The 17,247-nt window shown below is 41.7% G+C and overlaps 1 protein-coding gene across 3 annotated transcripts in view; it reads right to left on the bottom strand.

Annotated features, from left to right (window-relative positions):
- Positions 1-17,247, bottom strand: part of LOC135056796 (ovostatin-like) — a 149,364-nt gene that overhangs the window by 104,614 nt on the left and 27,503 nt on the right. For all 3 annotated transcript variants that reach the window (XM_063962395.1, XM_063962396.1, XM_063962397.1), the window contains exons 7-13: positions 14,805-14,889; positions 12,001-12,127; positions 8,744-8,858; positions 7,087-7,202; positions 5,422-5,580; positions 4,323-4,553; positions 2,919-2,976 (exon numbers count right to left, since the gene is read on the bottom strand). In XM_063962395.1, coding sequence (XP_063818465.1) covers positions 2,919-2,976; positions 4,323-4,553; positions 5,422-5,580; positions 7,087-7,202; positions 8,744-8,858; positions 12,001-12,127; positions 14,805-14,889 — 891 coding nt within the window. The remainder of the gene's footprint in view (positions 1-2,918; positions 2,977-4,322; positions 4,554-5,421; positions 5,581-7,086; positions 7,203-8,743; positions 8,859-12,000; positions 12,128-14,804; positions 14,890-17,247) is intronic.

Raw genomic sequence — 17,247 nt, 5'->3', positions numbered from 1 at the left:
TGGGGTCTATTTACTAAGCCTTGGAGAGAGTTAAAGTGGACAGAGATAAAGTATCAGTCAATCAGCTCCCAGCGGTCATGTTGCAGGTTGTATTTAAAAAAAAAAAAAACAGTTGGGAGCCGATTGGCTGGTACTTTATCTTTCTCCAAGGCTTATTAAATAGATCCCACAGTTTGCACAGTCATTAGGACAGCAATTAAATTCTCGTGACGTGTTTGCATGGAGTGAGACAGTTGCCAGGACAGCTGTGTAATCAGTCACAGCCATACTGTACCAGCCCGTATGTAACCGCAATGTCTGCGTGTATCCCATCCCAGTTACCCTGTGTATACACCACAGCCTGACCCTGTCTATACGTGATGCCCCTATTTGTTCATATTTGCTGTGCACTCCATTACTACCAATAAATCCCATGTCAACATGTGCCACCAAGACATACCAAAGTTCTGGCATTTTGAAGGTGGAACCTGCATCTACGACTCTTAATATTGCAAATACAGGTATACAGAGCCGGCCGGCCAATAAGAGAAAATGTGTCTTATTTGCATTGCTATGTGACTAGGATGTACAAGCAGCTTCTGTTGATTAAAATGATATGCAGCATGCCTATATTCTTTGTATGACTGCGGCTGTATCTGCATACAAAAGGCTACGTTACAGTGTATTCCTGGACATCACTGTAACATAGCATTTTGTATGCAGATACAGTCACACACAGAACATTGGCATGTCACATAGCATTTTAATCAGCAGAAGCTGCTTGTACATCCTAGTCACATAGCAATGCAAATGAGACATTTTCTGCAAAAAAAAAAAAAAAAAGGCGCCTTACCATAGCAGAGCTGACCGGGAGCTGCCAGGTGACCCCCGCCAGTCATCTCCTGCTGCATGTAGCATTGAGGAAAGATGTATGAGGACACATCTGTATCCAAGCAGAGTCACAGTTTTAGCAGCCGTGCGAGTGCTGTGTGTGTGTTGGTGGGTGGGTTGGTTGTGCCAAAGTGTTCGGCATATGTGTAAGGGGCATTATGTGTGTTGTGTATAATTGCATTTGTAACGTGTGGCATATGTGTAAGATGCACTATGTATGTCATTATGTGTATAAGCGCATTAATAATGTGCAGCATGTGTGTAAGGGGCATTATGTATGTCGTGTATAAATGCATTAATAATGTGCGGCATGTTTGTAAGGGGAATTATGTGTGTTATTAGGTGTACAAGTACATTAATAATGTGTGGCATACGTGTAAGGGCCATTATGGGTATAAGGGCATTAATAAAGGTTGGCATAACGTGTAAGGCACTTTATGTTTATAAGGAAATTATTAATGTGTGTCGTATATGGGAGAGGCATTACTGTTTGGTATTATGTGTATAAAGGCATTACTAATGTGTGGCATTATGTGTATAAGGTGCTCTACTGTGTGACGCAACGTATAGAAAGGGCACTACTGTGTGGTCTAATGTGAATAAAGAGCAATTTAGTGTGATGTAATGTTAATAAGGGGCAATACTGTGAGGAGTAACGTATATAAGATAAAGTGGTACTACTGTGTGATGTAATGTGAATTAGGGACACGATTGCATGATATAATGTGAATAAAGATGCACTATTGTGTGGTGTAATTTGAATGGGGGCACTATTGTGTGGTCATGCCCCATCCCAGCAAGAACATTCCCCTTCTTGGTCTGTTCACCAAATTTGTGCACTGTTCCTATTGAAAACATAGGGGGTAGGAGTACCAAAATGAGAACGGTTATGGCCGATTGGTGATGTGTGATGGTGCTGAGAAAGGGGTGCAGGGTCAGTGCCGGATTTAGCGACGGTGCTAGGGGGCACCAGCAAAAAATCTTGCCTAGCGCATCAGATTGGTTAGGGCCGGCTCTGCAGATATACCCATCTAGCTATAAAAATTATTATATATATATATATCACACACGTTTGATGGTTTGTATGTGAATATCTTCCACAGCTGTCAAGGTGAAGATGCAAAATCTTAGTTATTTAGTATTGAAAAATAGCAACAGAGCACCAAATATTGGAAAAACATTTTTTGGTTGTTTAGTCACAATAAAATGTATAATTTTACTGCAATAAAAAGTTGTTCTGTTAAAATTTTATTTCATTTCTCTAATCAGAGCTTTTGTATATTTTCTAAATAGCATTTTTTGGTGTATTTACCAAATAATTTGCTAATATATAAAAACTGCTACAGAGTACAAATTGGACCCGCACAACGCTGGGTGACCATGCTTGTACATATATACCAATATATATTTTATATATAACCCATCCGTGTTATCCGCCTTCTTATTCAGTGCATGATGCTTTCCCTCATCACCAGAGCATTGTGCTTACTCTCCATCAGATCAGCCACATACAGTAGCTCACACGTCCCCTTACTGAGCGATCAACCATCTAATTTTTTATTTATTTTTTGTTGGTAGATTTTAAACACACCGGTTAGTAAATCTTGAGTTTTTATACTTCTAATGAGAAAAATACTGATGGCGCGTTGATGTGCAATAATATTCTCAAGTGTGATTTCTCTGCGGTTTAGTGGCAGGTACGAGCATAGTAAATCTGCATGACAGAATCCCGCTGGTAAACCGCTGCAAAAGAACTCAGATTTCAAACCCGCTGGTTAGTAAATCTTCCCCTAAGTTTCTATAGTTAATTGTGTAAATGTCACTCATGTTCATTTACAGTTTCATGTCTAATTCCATCCCTTCTCTCCTTCCCAGCAGCACAGAACAGTTTCCATTACTTCATAGAAAATTCCGCTATTCATAGAGGTTTCCATGGAGAGAAGGGGAAAAAAAAAAAAAAAAAAAAAAAAAAATCAAGGTGGAATTATTATTAGATTACTGGGGTGAGTGGTTCCCTGCTAAGGAAGAAAGTAGGCAGAGGAACTTACCTGCGGTCACGTCTATTGGATGTTCACCAGTAATAAGAATCTTTGATCTTGATATCACCTACAGAAAACAGTAATAGTGTTTATAGGACAAGTGGTAATGAAAAAAGGACACAAACAGCAATGGATTCAGGGTTTATAACAAAATATGAAACAAACAAAAGAATTTACACCTTGGCAAAGCCATACTGAGCTAAAGCAGGGCACACATAAAAATCTAAAGAGATTTAGAGTTGGGAGGGGGGTGTTTTATCCGAACTCTAAATTGCAGTATAAAAATTGCGCTGCCCAAGGTACTGTATGCACACGTCAAAGCAAAGGCAGCAGTTACTTACCCTACTTGAAAAAACAAAAAAATAAAAATGTTAATTTGCCCCTTCCCCCGGTCTTAACATAGTAATTGAGGTGGAAAAGAAGCAAAATGCCCATCGTGTTGCAACAGAGCTTCATCTTTGACTTGCAACTCTGAGTCAGCCTTTTAAAAAGAGTATGATTGCTGTAATTTGGATGTATAGGTTTTATAATAAGTTTTTAAAGTCAAACTAAAGCCCATGAAATTATTTATTTCCATGATCATTGATCTTGGCCCATTACTTCGCTAAGGTTCCTATGATAGCACCAGCTGCTGTCACAACCAAAATCACCAGTTACATACAGAGCCGGCCCTAACCAATATGATGCCCTAGGCAAGATTTTGGCTGGTGCCCCCTAGCACCACCGCTAGTTCCGCCTCTGACCCTGCACCCCTTTCCCAGCACCATCACCCCCCACCCATAGCAGTCCTTTTTTTTTTTTTCCTACCCCCTGTAATTTAAATAAAAACAGTGTGCACATTTGGCCTTACACATATGCCGCACATTATTAGTGCCCTTATACACATAATGACACACATAGTGCCCCTTACACTTATGTTACACATTATTAATGCCGTTATACACATAATGACACATAGTGCCCCTTACACATATGTTACACATTATTAATGCCGTTATACACATAATGACACACATAGTGCCCCTTACACATATGTTACACATTATTAATGCCCTTATACACATAATGACACATGTAGTTCCCAGCGTGAGTCAACTGGCAGCTCTGCTTACGTCGGGTGCCTATTTTTGAATGAAAATGCACCTTATTTGCATTGCTATGTGGCTAGGATACACAAGCAGCTTCTGCTGATTAAAATTATATGTGGCATGCCTGTATACTGTGTGCGACTGTGGCTGTATCTGCACACGAAATGCTACACACAGAATATAGCCATGCCACATCATTTTAATCAGCAGAAGCTGCTGATGCCCCTAGGCATACCAGATGCCCTAGGCAATTGCATAGTTTGCCTATACCTAGGGCCGGCTCTGGTTACATAGACACTCCTCTCCAAGCTCTTATGATACTCACCATGTGGATGAAATTGGCAGTGGTTTCGCCTTCCTTCAGCCAGTCTTTGCCAAATGAATATTGAATGTTAATCTCATAAGTCTGTCCACATTGCAGATCTTCTTTGAGACTCTGTATCTGAATAATGCTATTGGTCCGGGAATAGAACCGCGTGATTGAGAAATAGTCATTTGCGTAACTAGGCACTATCCAATTGGAGTCATAGCACTGTTCTGGGTTCTTGTAAATTACCTGGATGGAGTGAAGACAGAGTCATACATTCTCATACAATGGTAAATGCTTAATAGCAGATATCTGGTCCACACAAGTGAATTGAGAAGGACATACAGGTACAGAGGACACTTTCACAAGATCTCCTAGAAACTCGTATTATGAGCTGTTCAGTCAAATCACAGACATAACTATTGTTTTCCAGCCAGTGATCATAATTTTTACTTCTAACCATATCCTATTCACAGTAACACATTCCATTGTTTGTGGGTATTATGACTGCATATGCAGCAATGGCTATATAGCTTGGGCATGTGGTTAGGATTCCAGCAGTCCAGAATACGGACAGCGTGATCCTGACCGTAAGTACAGGGGTTGGGCAGTAGGCGGAGGGTTAGGGTTAGGCAGCGGGGAGAGAGTGCATAGGGGGGTAAGAATAAGCTGCACTGGAGGAAGGTTAGGGTTAGCCTGTGGGAGGGAACATTTAGAGTTAGGCTGGGTTAGAGTTACGCTGTATGATGGGTGGGTTAGGAGTAGGGTTATAATACTAACCAGGATCTGTTTAGATTTTAACCTTTGCGGTGCCGATAACAGCACTCCGACGCTTGTGCTAGTGACTGCCTGGATCTCATAGCTTATACCCCATGTTCTACAATGTTTTGTACTTTTTTCTTGTTTTGTTTGCATGGTTTCGGCATATGTACTTTGCACTATGTACAGTTTAATGGGAGCAAACCATTTTGGTTTTTAAGTAATTGAAAAATACTACACCACCATGCAAATAGGGCCAGGGGACAAACGAAACTGAATATTTACCGCTCAAGTAATGTTTTATGGGGAATGGTCTCGGAGTAAAATTTGCTGCTGCTATCGTCCTGCATCCACTCACCTGAATGTTAATTGTTGAATCTGTTAAATTAGATGTTTCAAGATCATACTGAGCGGTGCCATTCCCATCGGTGGTCAGATTCTTAAGAGTCAGTCCATTAAGTTGCAGTTCTACTACTTGGTAAGCTAAAGGCCGTCCAACACTATCTTTTACTAGAATCTGTAGGTTTGCAAAGTATAAATGTAATAAAAACCATCCAAGAGGGAAACAGTAATGTAGGTAGATAAACTGACATTACACGAAGGTGAGGTGTATCCGGATGATAGACACTCAATACATAGACACCATATGTTAAACAGTCAAAAGGTCGACATGAAAGTGGTCGACAGGTTATTTTTTTATTTTACATGTTTTTGGACTATTTCATATCTTCTCTATCCATGTCGGCACAGAGTTGGTCATAAACTTGTGGCGAGCGCAGCAAGCCACCGAGCCCGAAGCATGGAGAGCCCAATGAGGGGATGCTTTTCTATAGTTGGAGGATCTTTGATGACAGAATGATCCACACAAACCACAAAAAAAAGTGGTGTCTACTTTTTTTGTGACTACCATTTTCATGTTGACCTTACCGACCTTTTGACCCTATCAATTTAATGTCTGTCTAACATGTGTCTGTCTATTCACTGTCTAACTAGACACGGTCTATCTTCCCACACCCAAGGTGGGGTGATTTAACATTTTATGTGATAAGGGTTTAGACGGTGAAAATATACACAATGCATTAAACAATAAATGTAAATACATTCCTCAGTGCTTAAAGTGGTCTTGGAGAGTTGGTGGAACTCATTTCCCCCACCACCTACCCCTCCCCCCCTCATTTGGCAGAGCCAGGACCAGTACTAAGGATTAGGTACCCCTTGGTTGCAAAAGAGTGGGGTGGTCTCACAAGGATTGGTGTGGTCACACAGTAGTACCCCCAATTCAAATTACACCTCAACACAGAACAATTTTATTCACATTACACTGCATGTAGTGCCCCTGATTTATATTACACTACATAGTAGTGCCTCTTATTCATATTACAACACACAGTACTGCCCATTATTCACATTACATCAATGATTAGTGCCCCTTATTCATGTTACATCACTCGGTAGTGTCCCTTATACACAATGCCCACATCAGTGCCCCCAATATAAATCTCTGCCCATGTCCCTCCAGCAGCTCTATGCCCTGTGTCCCTCCATCAGATTCCCTGCCTCTGTGGTCCTCCAGCCCCCTTTCAACTTGTCTTCAGCCTGCAGAGAACTTTATCCTCTTCGTGGCTTTTCTCCACTTCAGCAGTGGTGATGGCATGACAATCACATACACTGTGCCACAAAAGGAAGCCAATGGGACGTGAGAAGGGGATGAACGCTGTCCTTCAGACACAGCTTATGTGAGTGCCAGGAGGGGTGGGCCCCAGGCAGAAAACCATGGAGCTGCCAGGACCTGAGGAAGGGGGAGGTAGCTCGTCAGTGACACTAGCGCCACCCGCATTATCTATTGACAAGGGCGGTGGACCGGACTTTCCTGTTGAAGTTACTGTGCAGGTCCGTGGAGGAGGTGGAACTTGCTCCACCTACCATTACAGGTGGTGGAACTCAGTTCCACCCCGTCCTCCACTTTAACCCCTGACCCTCATCTAAATAGAGCAATTATATTTCTTAAACAGAATTGTCTCACCTCCACATGATAAGGAAGTCCCTGTTTGTAATATGGTGACATAAGATTGCGATTAAAGGAGGCTGTGGCCAGTTGCGAGACGATACTGATGTATTTGGATTCAGTCGTTTTGACCCCTTTCAGAATAAAAACACATGTAATAGAATAGAAGAAACAAATAAGAAAAAAAAAAAAAAAAAATCAGAAAGGTTAATTTGTAGATGGAGTAATACAAACAGTGAGTTACAGTATATCACATTTACTTTAATAGATTCCAAATTGGGAGGGGTACCACGGATTGGTGGTCCAGGACGAAATTAAATGATATATGGTCAATGCAATAGGCCAGTGGTTCCCAAAATTTTTTGAATAACGGCGCACTAGAGTAACAGATTTTTTTTTTCACGGCACCCCTAGGCCAAACGTTTCTTATTGAGAAATTTAGAAAGAAATCTAAAAATTACGTAAATTATGTTTAGATGTCATCCTTAGGTTCAGTTCTGTGGCAAGGGACAATATTCACTTCTGTTTGTTCACATATTTTATGATTGGCAGCCACAAGCACTAGTTTTGCCTGTTACATTGACAATAAATAGTTTGAATTGGTCCTGGAGCACCAACCTGAGGCACCCCAGGGTGCCACGGCACACAGTTTGGGAACCACTGCAATAGGCAAAACAGCTGGAGGCTAGCAACATAAAATATGTGGGAAAACAAAAGTACAACCTGGCCTGTCCACCATCACATAGCTGATCCTAAGGAGGACAGGTAAGCGCAATTTACTTCATTTCATATTTGTTTTCAAATTTTCTCAATAAGAAACTTTTGACCTAGTGTTGCCATGATACAAAATACTGACACTCTAGGGTGCAGTGATTCAAGAAAGTTTACACAATAGGAGACCCTCCTTACCACCCACCCCCCCATATACAGTATACAGAAACTAGCTTTGTCCTGCAAAGTTAAGATGAGGACACAAACTTGCACAGTAGACTTGGTTCTCAAAAGGCAGGAAGAGGGCACTTAACTTCCCAGTATATTCCAAAACCGATACAGTACAAAATATTAAAGCAGGGGTGTTGAATTAAAAATCTGAAAAACATACTCTAATACAAACTAAGGGGCAGATTCAACAATGAGTGATATTCTTATCACTCGATACAAATTATAAATGGTGCTCAGTCAATTAGCTCCTGTCATTTTTAAAACACATGACAGTTAAGAATGATAAATGGTGCTCCAGCCCATCATCTCCTAACAAGTGATAACAAGAATATCACTTGTTGTTAAATCTGCCCCTAAGTACAGTATAACATGCATAAACCACCACCACCCAGCTATATTGTCTCAGTTCCAAAAGAAGAAGGATTTCCTCTTCAAATAAAGGACTCATGGACTTGACCAGAAAATCTCACTTTGATCTGTCCCATGAGCAAATGTCTCACAGGGCTTCATAAAGAGACCTAATCGACAATATCCTCACAAAAATCGAGGGAATGGGTATAATCTTCTAGCAAAGCAAAAAAAAAAAAAAAAGAAGGAGGTCTGACAGGTCATTATGGGGCCAGAAGGCCGCAGCTCTCTAACAAGTGTGGCATTGCTGTCTGTGGCCTATGGATTCTCCTTCCAAGGTTATAGATGAACAGACTGAGAACATCTAGACAAAAATTTCATTTACCTGTACCCTCCTCTGTTACAGTTAACTGCATAGTGAGGGACATCTGGTTGCCCGACCGATCAAGCTGGAAAGGAGTCAGGTCAAGATCTCCATTAAATGTACCATTAGAGTCCAACTGTAATGCAGATAAGAAGCAGAGATCAGTGGAGAAAGTGGTCTACCATATGCCAAATTGGCACTGCCAAACCACTACAGTATGTGCTATTGTGGTATAAGAGTGGACACATCACTGAGGTCTAGCTAAAGCCCAGCACACCACAGCGCTAAATCTGAGCCATTACTTAGAGTTGTTAGCAAACCCCCAAAAAAATTAGTAATTGGGAAAAACCATGTGCACAGCAGTTGGAACAGATATAACATGTCCATAGTGTGTTAGATTTGGGTGAGGTGTGTTCAAACTGAAATCTAATTTTTAGTATAAAAAAAAAAAAAGCAGCCAGTATTTACCCTGCACAGAAACAAAATGATTCACCCTAATCTAACTCTCTGCACATGTTACATATGCCCCACCTATGCAGTGCAGCAGGGTTTTGCCCAATTGCCAACTCTTTTGGTTTGCCAACAACTGAATAACCCCCCCCCCCCCCCAAGATCTCCATTGTCCTCTTGAGCACTAATTTTCCTAACCCCATTCTCCATCATGGATTTCAGGCATGCTCATGCATACTCCTGTATGCATGCTGGGCTATTGTTGTTAAGTCTCACTCTGATCTGAGACTTAGCGACAATGCTATCATGCACAGAGTCTTTAATTGTTGTGTCTTTTGATCCTCTTTTGTATACTTCAAAAACAGGCTCCAGATCCTTTGCCATTTGGTTGCTCAGTGTCTAGGAGAAGGGAGCAAAGTGGAACCCAATTGCTGGCACCAGCTCATTAACAGAGAGATTAGCAGTAGAAGATCAACTCAGCACTTTCACTATGTATACAGTCACTCTGTGGTACAACAAATGGCAAAGCTTGGTGCTGCACTGGGCTTGTTTAGTGCTTATGCAAAAATGTATTAAGTCTACAATAGAGAAAGTCCTGAGTAACACGGAGATGGGTCTCAATTGGAATGTGTCGGGTGCAAAAGATCTGGGGGCATATTTACTAAAAGCCAATTTTGGGTCCATTTAAAATTGAAAACAAAGACTAGAAAAAAATATTCCCACAAAATCATTACTATTCGCCAAAACAGGTCACATGCACTGTTTTACCCACAAACACCTTCAATCCTGGGCTAATTTGCATATCCACAATTAAAAAAATATAATTAATAAAAAAAAAAAAACACTGCTTTGCCTTTCAATTAGGGATGAGCGGGTTCGGTTTCCGAACTTTGCAATCCGAGCAGGTATCAGAGTCCGGCTCTGGATTTCCCCCCTGACTCGGATCCCAAACGTCATCTTCCCACTGTTAGAGTCTCACGGGTTTTGGATTCTATACAAGTCCGGTGCATTGCCACCATCTTCACTCCGGCTGTGTAGAGTGTACTGGATGGACGTGTCCGCCTCCAGTACGGTCACTATTGTCTGGCATGGCGTGGGGTGGGTGCTCTGTCTGGCGTAACTGAAAGGTGTGTTCAGTCCGTCCATCCATTGGCTCTGCCCCAGTGTAAAATGTAAATACACGCTAAAAACAAAAAGCCTAAAATTATATATATATATATATATATATATATATATATATAGATATATAGACATATATACATACATACACACATATACACACACATATATATATATATATATATACACACACATATACATACACACACACACACACACACACACGTGTATTTAAAAAACCAATCAGTTTCATTTCCAACATTTCGGGGCCCGCAACCCCTTTGTCATATACACATTTTTTTTATATTTGTGCTATACCCCAGTGTACTATTAATTTTTGTAATAAATTTCCATTAGTACTGTGACGCTGCCAGTCAGACCGCAGTATATTACTTCCTACTCATACACCTATTGTGTGATGCATTTGGTGAAGTTAAGCACAGTGTGTAAATATAATATATATATATATATATATATATATATATATATATATATATATATACACATACATACACACACATACATACACTCATTTGTGCAACACTGTAACCGCTAATGTGTTACAATAAAAATACTTCTACATATTTCTGACTCATTTGTGCAAAGCTGTCGGTGTAGTCAACCAGTGTGTAATTATTATATATATTTCTAACTCATTTGTGCATGCTTTACCCCACTTTATGTTGGCAGAAATGGAGGACAAACAATTGAAAGATCAGGAACCACTTCCTACTTCTAGTGAAGCTGCTGCCACTAGTCATGACACTGACAATGCAAGTCCTTCAACATCATCTGCTAAGGATGATGCCCAATGGCGTAGAGGGCATGTAAGATCAAAGAAGCAATATTTTACGGTGATAAATAAAAAAAAAAAAAAAAAAAAGAGTTAGCCGACGAGAAACGTAAAATTGGCAATATGCCATTCACTACACGAAGTGGCAAGGAAAGGCAAGAGGGGCGGTTGGACGGAATAGGGTTGAAGGAGAAAGTTGTAGGGTGAACTTAGATGGTTATTGTATACATATATGAATACATGATGCACTCGGAATCCCGGTGCCAGAACACTGATCACCAGCATCCTAAAAGGTAAGTATCTGGGTAACTGTGGATGTTAGAGGGGGAGGGGGGGTCAGGGTTAGGCACTAGAGGAGGGGGTTGTAGCCATAGCCACCACTCACCGACTCTTAGTCCTAGCCTTCACCCTGGTGTCTTAGCCCTAGCCACCACCACAGGTGGGTTATTGTAGGACACATACATTCTCATGGTCAGGATGCCGGTATTGGCATCCCAAGCGCTGGTAACCTGTATCACACCCATTAATACATTGGGACGGATGAAATAGCTTGCAAGACAGACTTCGTTCCGGAGGTTTTTTTCAAATCAGGTTGGTTGGTTTTACCTTGCAAACATTTACTGCTTTAAAAAAAAAAAATCTCTTGCAAGCCATTACATCCAGACCATTAACGTATAAGCAGCATGCCAATTCCCCTGAGATTACAGGCATTTGCATGCCTGCGGTCAATAATCCTGATGCAGCCCAACTGGATCTGTAAGATTATGCTGTCACCATGAAAAAATGTTAAGTGACATGAGAAACAGTGTATAAAATAGGACAATCCTTCTGAAGGCAAACATTCCCCAGTGTGACGGGTCTTACATAGGACAACAGCTAATATGAGACATTAACAATAGTCACAGGTGCAACTTACATCGCCAGTGTTGTAAGAACAAATACCATCAGGATTCCTGTTGCAGGTATTTCCAAGATAATAATTAATTGGTGCTCTGCACACTCGGACTGTGACTTTTCCCGGGACACCCTGACCATAAGTGTATCTAGGAAAAATTAACACAAAATAAAAAGGTTTTATGAACATTGTGTGCCAAGTGGTACAATGTACTAGAGAAGCAGTCCAAAAATAAACCAACCAACAGCTGTACATTAGGTTTACCTGTACCCAATCCACACCTGCCAGTTAGGTTTCTAATACAGTAACCCATGCCCACCCTGGTGCTGTGGAGACCCTGGTGTCATCTGAGCATCTCCTGGTCTCCTATCTCCCTCTGCAGAACCAATTCCTTCTGAAATAGCCTCTTCCTCAATAAACTAATGATTTACAATTGCAAGAAAAAGTATGTGAACCCTTTGGAATTTCCTGGATTTGTGCATAAATTGCTCATAAAATGTGTTCTGATCTTCATCTAAGTCACAACAATAGTTTCAGCAGACTGTTTGTCTAATACCCCACAAACAATTATATGTTCTCATGTTTTAAGTAAACATACCATGTAAACATTCACAGTGCAGGGTGGACAAAGTATGTGAACCCTTGGATTTAATAACTGGTTGACCCTCCTTCGGCAGCAATAACCTCAACCAAACATTTTCTATAGTTGCATATCAGACCTGTACAACGGTCATGGGGAATTTTGGACCATTCTTAACAAAACTGTTTCAGTTCAGGAATATTCTTGGGTTGTCTGGTGCAAATCGCTCTCTTGAGGTCATGCCACAGCATCTCAATCGGGTTGAGGTCAGGACTCTGACTAGGCCACTCCAGAAGGCATATTTTCTTCTGTTTTTTTGATCTACTTCTGTGCTTTGGTTCGTTGTCCTGTTGCATTACCCATTTTCTGTTGAGCTTCAATTGGTGAACAGATGGCCTTTAGTTCTCCTGCAAAATGTCTTGATAAACTTGGGAATTCATTTTTTCATCTATCTTAGCAATCTGTCCAGGCCCTGAGGCAGCGAAGCAGCCCCAAACCATGATGCCCCCTCCACCATACTTCACAGTTGGGATGAGGTTTTAAAGTTGGTGTGCTGTGCCTTTTTTTCTCCACACATAGTGTTAGGTGTCCCTTCCAAACAACTCAACTTTGGTTTCATCTGTCCACAGAATATTTTACCAGTAGTGCTGTGGAACATTCAGGTGCTCTTTTGCAAACATGCAGCTATGTTTTTTTTGGACAGCAGTGGCTTCCTCCATGGTATCCTCCCATGAACTCCATTCTTGTTCAGTGTTTTCCATATGTTAGATGATTTGTCAGAGATGTTAGCATGTGCCAGAGATTTCTGTAAGTCTTTGGCCGACACTCTAGAATTCTTCTTCACCTCATTGAGCATTCTGCGCTGTGCTCTTACAGTCATCTTTACAGGATGCGCACTCCTAGGGAGAGTAGCAACTATGGTGGCAAATCCCGGGATCAGGATTCAATCCTGGGATTGGAAGCTTCAATCCCGGGGTTTGAGGGATCAGCGTTTAGCATCCACAGGATTCTCAGACGCTGCCCGGCTTCCTGCTTCCGGCTCCCCAGTACAGCACGAGCAGTCACGCTGCACCATCAGTCGCCGCTGCTGGGAGTCGACCAGGAGAGATCAGAGGTTGTTCCCCATCCCCGGTATATGGTGAGTTAGGTGTGCGGGGCAGGTGGGGTGGCCACATAGCTAAAAGCCAATCCTAGGTATCCCGGGATTGGTCATTTTTCAATCCAGATACCCAGGATTGGAAAAGAAAAAAAAAATGGCCCGGGATTGAATTCCCTAGTCAACAGTGCTGAACTTTCTCCATTTATAGTCAATTTGTCTTAACGTGAACTGATTAACATCAAGGCTTTTAGAGATACTTTTGTAACCCTTTCCATCCTTATACAAGTCAACAATTCTTAATCGTAGGTCTTCTGAAAGCTCTTTTCTGCGAGACATGGTTCTCATCAGGCAATGCTTCTTGAGAATTGCAAACTCAAAACTGGTGTTTTTTATAGGGCAGGGCAGCTTTAACCAACACCTCCAATCTCGTCTCATTGATTGGACTCCAGGTTGGCTGACTCAAATTAGCTCTTGGAGAGGTCATTAGCCTAGGGGTTCACATACTTTGTCCACCCTGCACTGTGAATGTTTACATGGTGTGTTCAATAAAAACATGAGAACATATAGGTTTGCGTGGTATTAGTTTCAGCAGACTGTCTATTGTTGCGACTTAGATGAAGATCAGAACACATTTTAATGACCAATTTATGCAGAAATCCAGGAAATTCCAAAGGGTTCACATTCGTTCTTGCAACTGTATATGTGTACACTCTGCCCACATTTACCTTGTCCCCATAACTGCGTAATTGTTTTTGAAATCCCAGTGGTGGCCCCAATAACCTATGGAGGGAGAAGATGCAGAAAAGTATCAACCGATTGGCTAGAGTATGGTCCTCAGGACACCAAACTGTTCAGGTATTCCAGAACACCTAGCAGGTGCACAGGTGTACTCATTAACTCACTGACACATTTTAAAAGATCCACAGGTGGAGCAAATTATTTCACTTGTGATTCTATGAAGGGACCTGGGAAACCTGTTTGGGGTCCTGAGGACACCGTTTGGACTAGAGCTTGTTTTACTCCTGCACAACTTCGGAGTCAAAAGGTATCCCAGAAGAGAATAGGATTTAGAGATTTAAGCACAATCCAACTTTATAATAAACTGGAAATCTTTGAGCCCCCACATTTCCACTCTAGATCACTTACTTGGCAGTTGCTTTGTATGGCATACGCTTGTCCAGTATTGTTATAGAACTAGGAGCATCAATGTCCACACTCATTTTAGGCAACACTGGAACATAATGATGTGATAAATGTTAGGATCTTGTAACAAAAGTATTAAAAATCAGTTTTTAGAAGGGGGTGGGGTTCATGACAAATATGGACAGTTTCTCAGGTACGTTATAGAATATCTACAGTATTTAGGACAACAATCAATAGGTTGACACCAAATTTTCAACGTGTATTAGTTTGACAGGTACAAAAAGGTTGACATGACAATGGTCCTCATTCAGAGTTGATAGCTCGCTAGCTACTTTTAGCAGCCATGCTAACGTATAGTCGCCGCCCACGGGGGAGTGTATTTTCACTTTGCAGCAGAGCACCTGCAAACACATCTTGTGCAAAACAAGTCCAGCTCTGTAGTTACTTTTTTTGTGCGATGATTCTAGCGATGGAGGTCCCGGAATTGACGTCAGATACCCGCCCTGCAGACGCCTGCATTTTTACAAACCCTCCCAGAAAATGGTCAGTTGCCACCCAGAAACTCCCACTTCCTGTCAATCTCCTTGCGTTCGGCTGTGCGAACGGAATCGTCCCTAGAACCTGTGCAAAACCATGACGCACAGATTTGCCATTTTTTTAACTGATCGCTGCAGTATATATTTTTTTGTATTTTCAACTTGCAGATCACTGCGTGGAATCACAGGGCTTATAGGTGCGTGTGAACACAGTGCACCATACAGTATAATTTACAGCAGAGTACAGCACAGCATACAGCAGTGCGTCCCTATACACCGACTATAGAGCACAGCTCCTTGTGAGTCTGGACACAGCAAAGTTAAATACAGCAGCATATAACGCAGTAAACAGTACTGTGCCTGCTATACACACTGGCTATTCAGCACAGTACTTTGTGAGGCTCTGGACACAGCATAGTTATGATATAATCTTGTTAATAAAAAAAAAAAAAAAAAAAAATATAATAATAATAATAATAATAATAATAATAATAAATAATAAAGCAGAGTCAACACAGCATACAGCAGCGTGCAGTCAGGCCCGGCGCTACCCGCTCAGCGAAGGGATACAAAACAGGGATGGGCCAAGCTGGAGTGATGCTCTTCCTGCTCTACATCCATCTTCTCTGCAGCTGCTGTGCCTGTCACTGACAGGCAATGGCGCCGGCAGCGTGAAAAGCCTACTTCCATCTCCCCTGTGACAGCTGCTGTGTGCAAGCCCTGAAGAGGGAGCGGAGCTACACCGGAGCGAGGGGTGGGTTCCACGGGATGGAAGGGGTGGAGCTACACAGGATTAGGCTGCTATAGTGTGTGTGTGCACACATTATGAACCCTACTACTGGGGGCATTGTGTATAAGGACACTACTACTGGGGGGCATTATGTATAAGCACCATGTCTGTGGGCATTATGTATTAGGATGCTACCACTGGGTGGCATTATGAATAAGCTGCACTTCTGTGGTCATTATGTATAAAGATGCTACTACTGGGGTCATAACGTATAATCGGCACTTATGTGGGGATTCTGTACAAGGACGATACTACTAGTGCACTATGTGTATAAATGGCATATTGACGCATTATGTATAAGCTGCACTACTACTGTGGGCATTCTGTGTATAAGCGGCACTACTACCATGGGCATTACGTGCATAAGTGGCACTATGGTGGGCATTATGTGTATAAGCTTCAGTACTATTGGGGGCATTATGTGAATGAGCAGCATTAGTATGTGCAGTGTAATTTGAAGAAGATTCTGCTACTATTTGGCATAATTTGAAAGGGGGGGGTACTATTATTTACAGTGTTCTATTATAGTATTTTTTTTTAAAATAAAGTTCCTAGTATTTTTTAATGAATGTTAATTCCCCATATACACTTTAAAATTTTTTACAGCAGATGTTAATGCAGCACATAACTGCATGCGATCTCCACGAAATGGAGCAGAGTCCCAGCCGCAGCACCTCTTAGAATTCAAGTTCAGCGAGAATCTGATGCCAAGACGGTGAAAATCGGCCTCGTGCTGGAATCCCAGTCTGGTGGGAACACCTGTGCCTGATGCTCAGTTGCACTCCAATGCCGGTGTTCAGAGCAATTCCAACAAATCCAAACCGTTCATTCCTATTTCTAGGTGAGCATGAGAAGCTTGAATTGGATTCTGAAGGGGAGCCTATGTAGGGCTTGAAAGAGAAGGGAAGTGGATGTAGTACATTTGGAGAGGAAGATGAGCCAGGCAGCAGCATTGAGGATAGATTAGAGTGGAGCAAGGCATTTGTCAGGAAGGCCAGATAGCAGGAGATTACAGTAGTCCAAACTAGCGAGGACCAATGAGTGGGTGAGGGTCTTAGTAACATCCACGTGGAGAAAGAGTCTGATCCTGGGAATATTTTTGAGATGGAAATGGCAGGAC

Source organism: Pseudophryne corroboree, chromosome 3, assembly GCF_028390025.1.
Source record: "Pseudophryne corroboree isolate aPseCor3 chromosome 3, aPseCor3.hap2, whole genome shotgun sequence".
Classification (NCBI taxonomy): domain Eukaryota; kingdom Metazoa; phylum Chordata; class Amphibia; order Anura; family Myobatrachidae; genus Pseudophryne; species Pseudophryne corroboree.
Note: the sequence above shows the minus strand (reverse complement) of the source record. Positions and strands in the feature narration are given on the sequence as shown.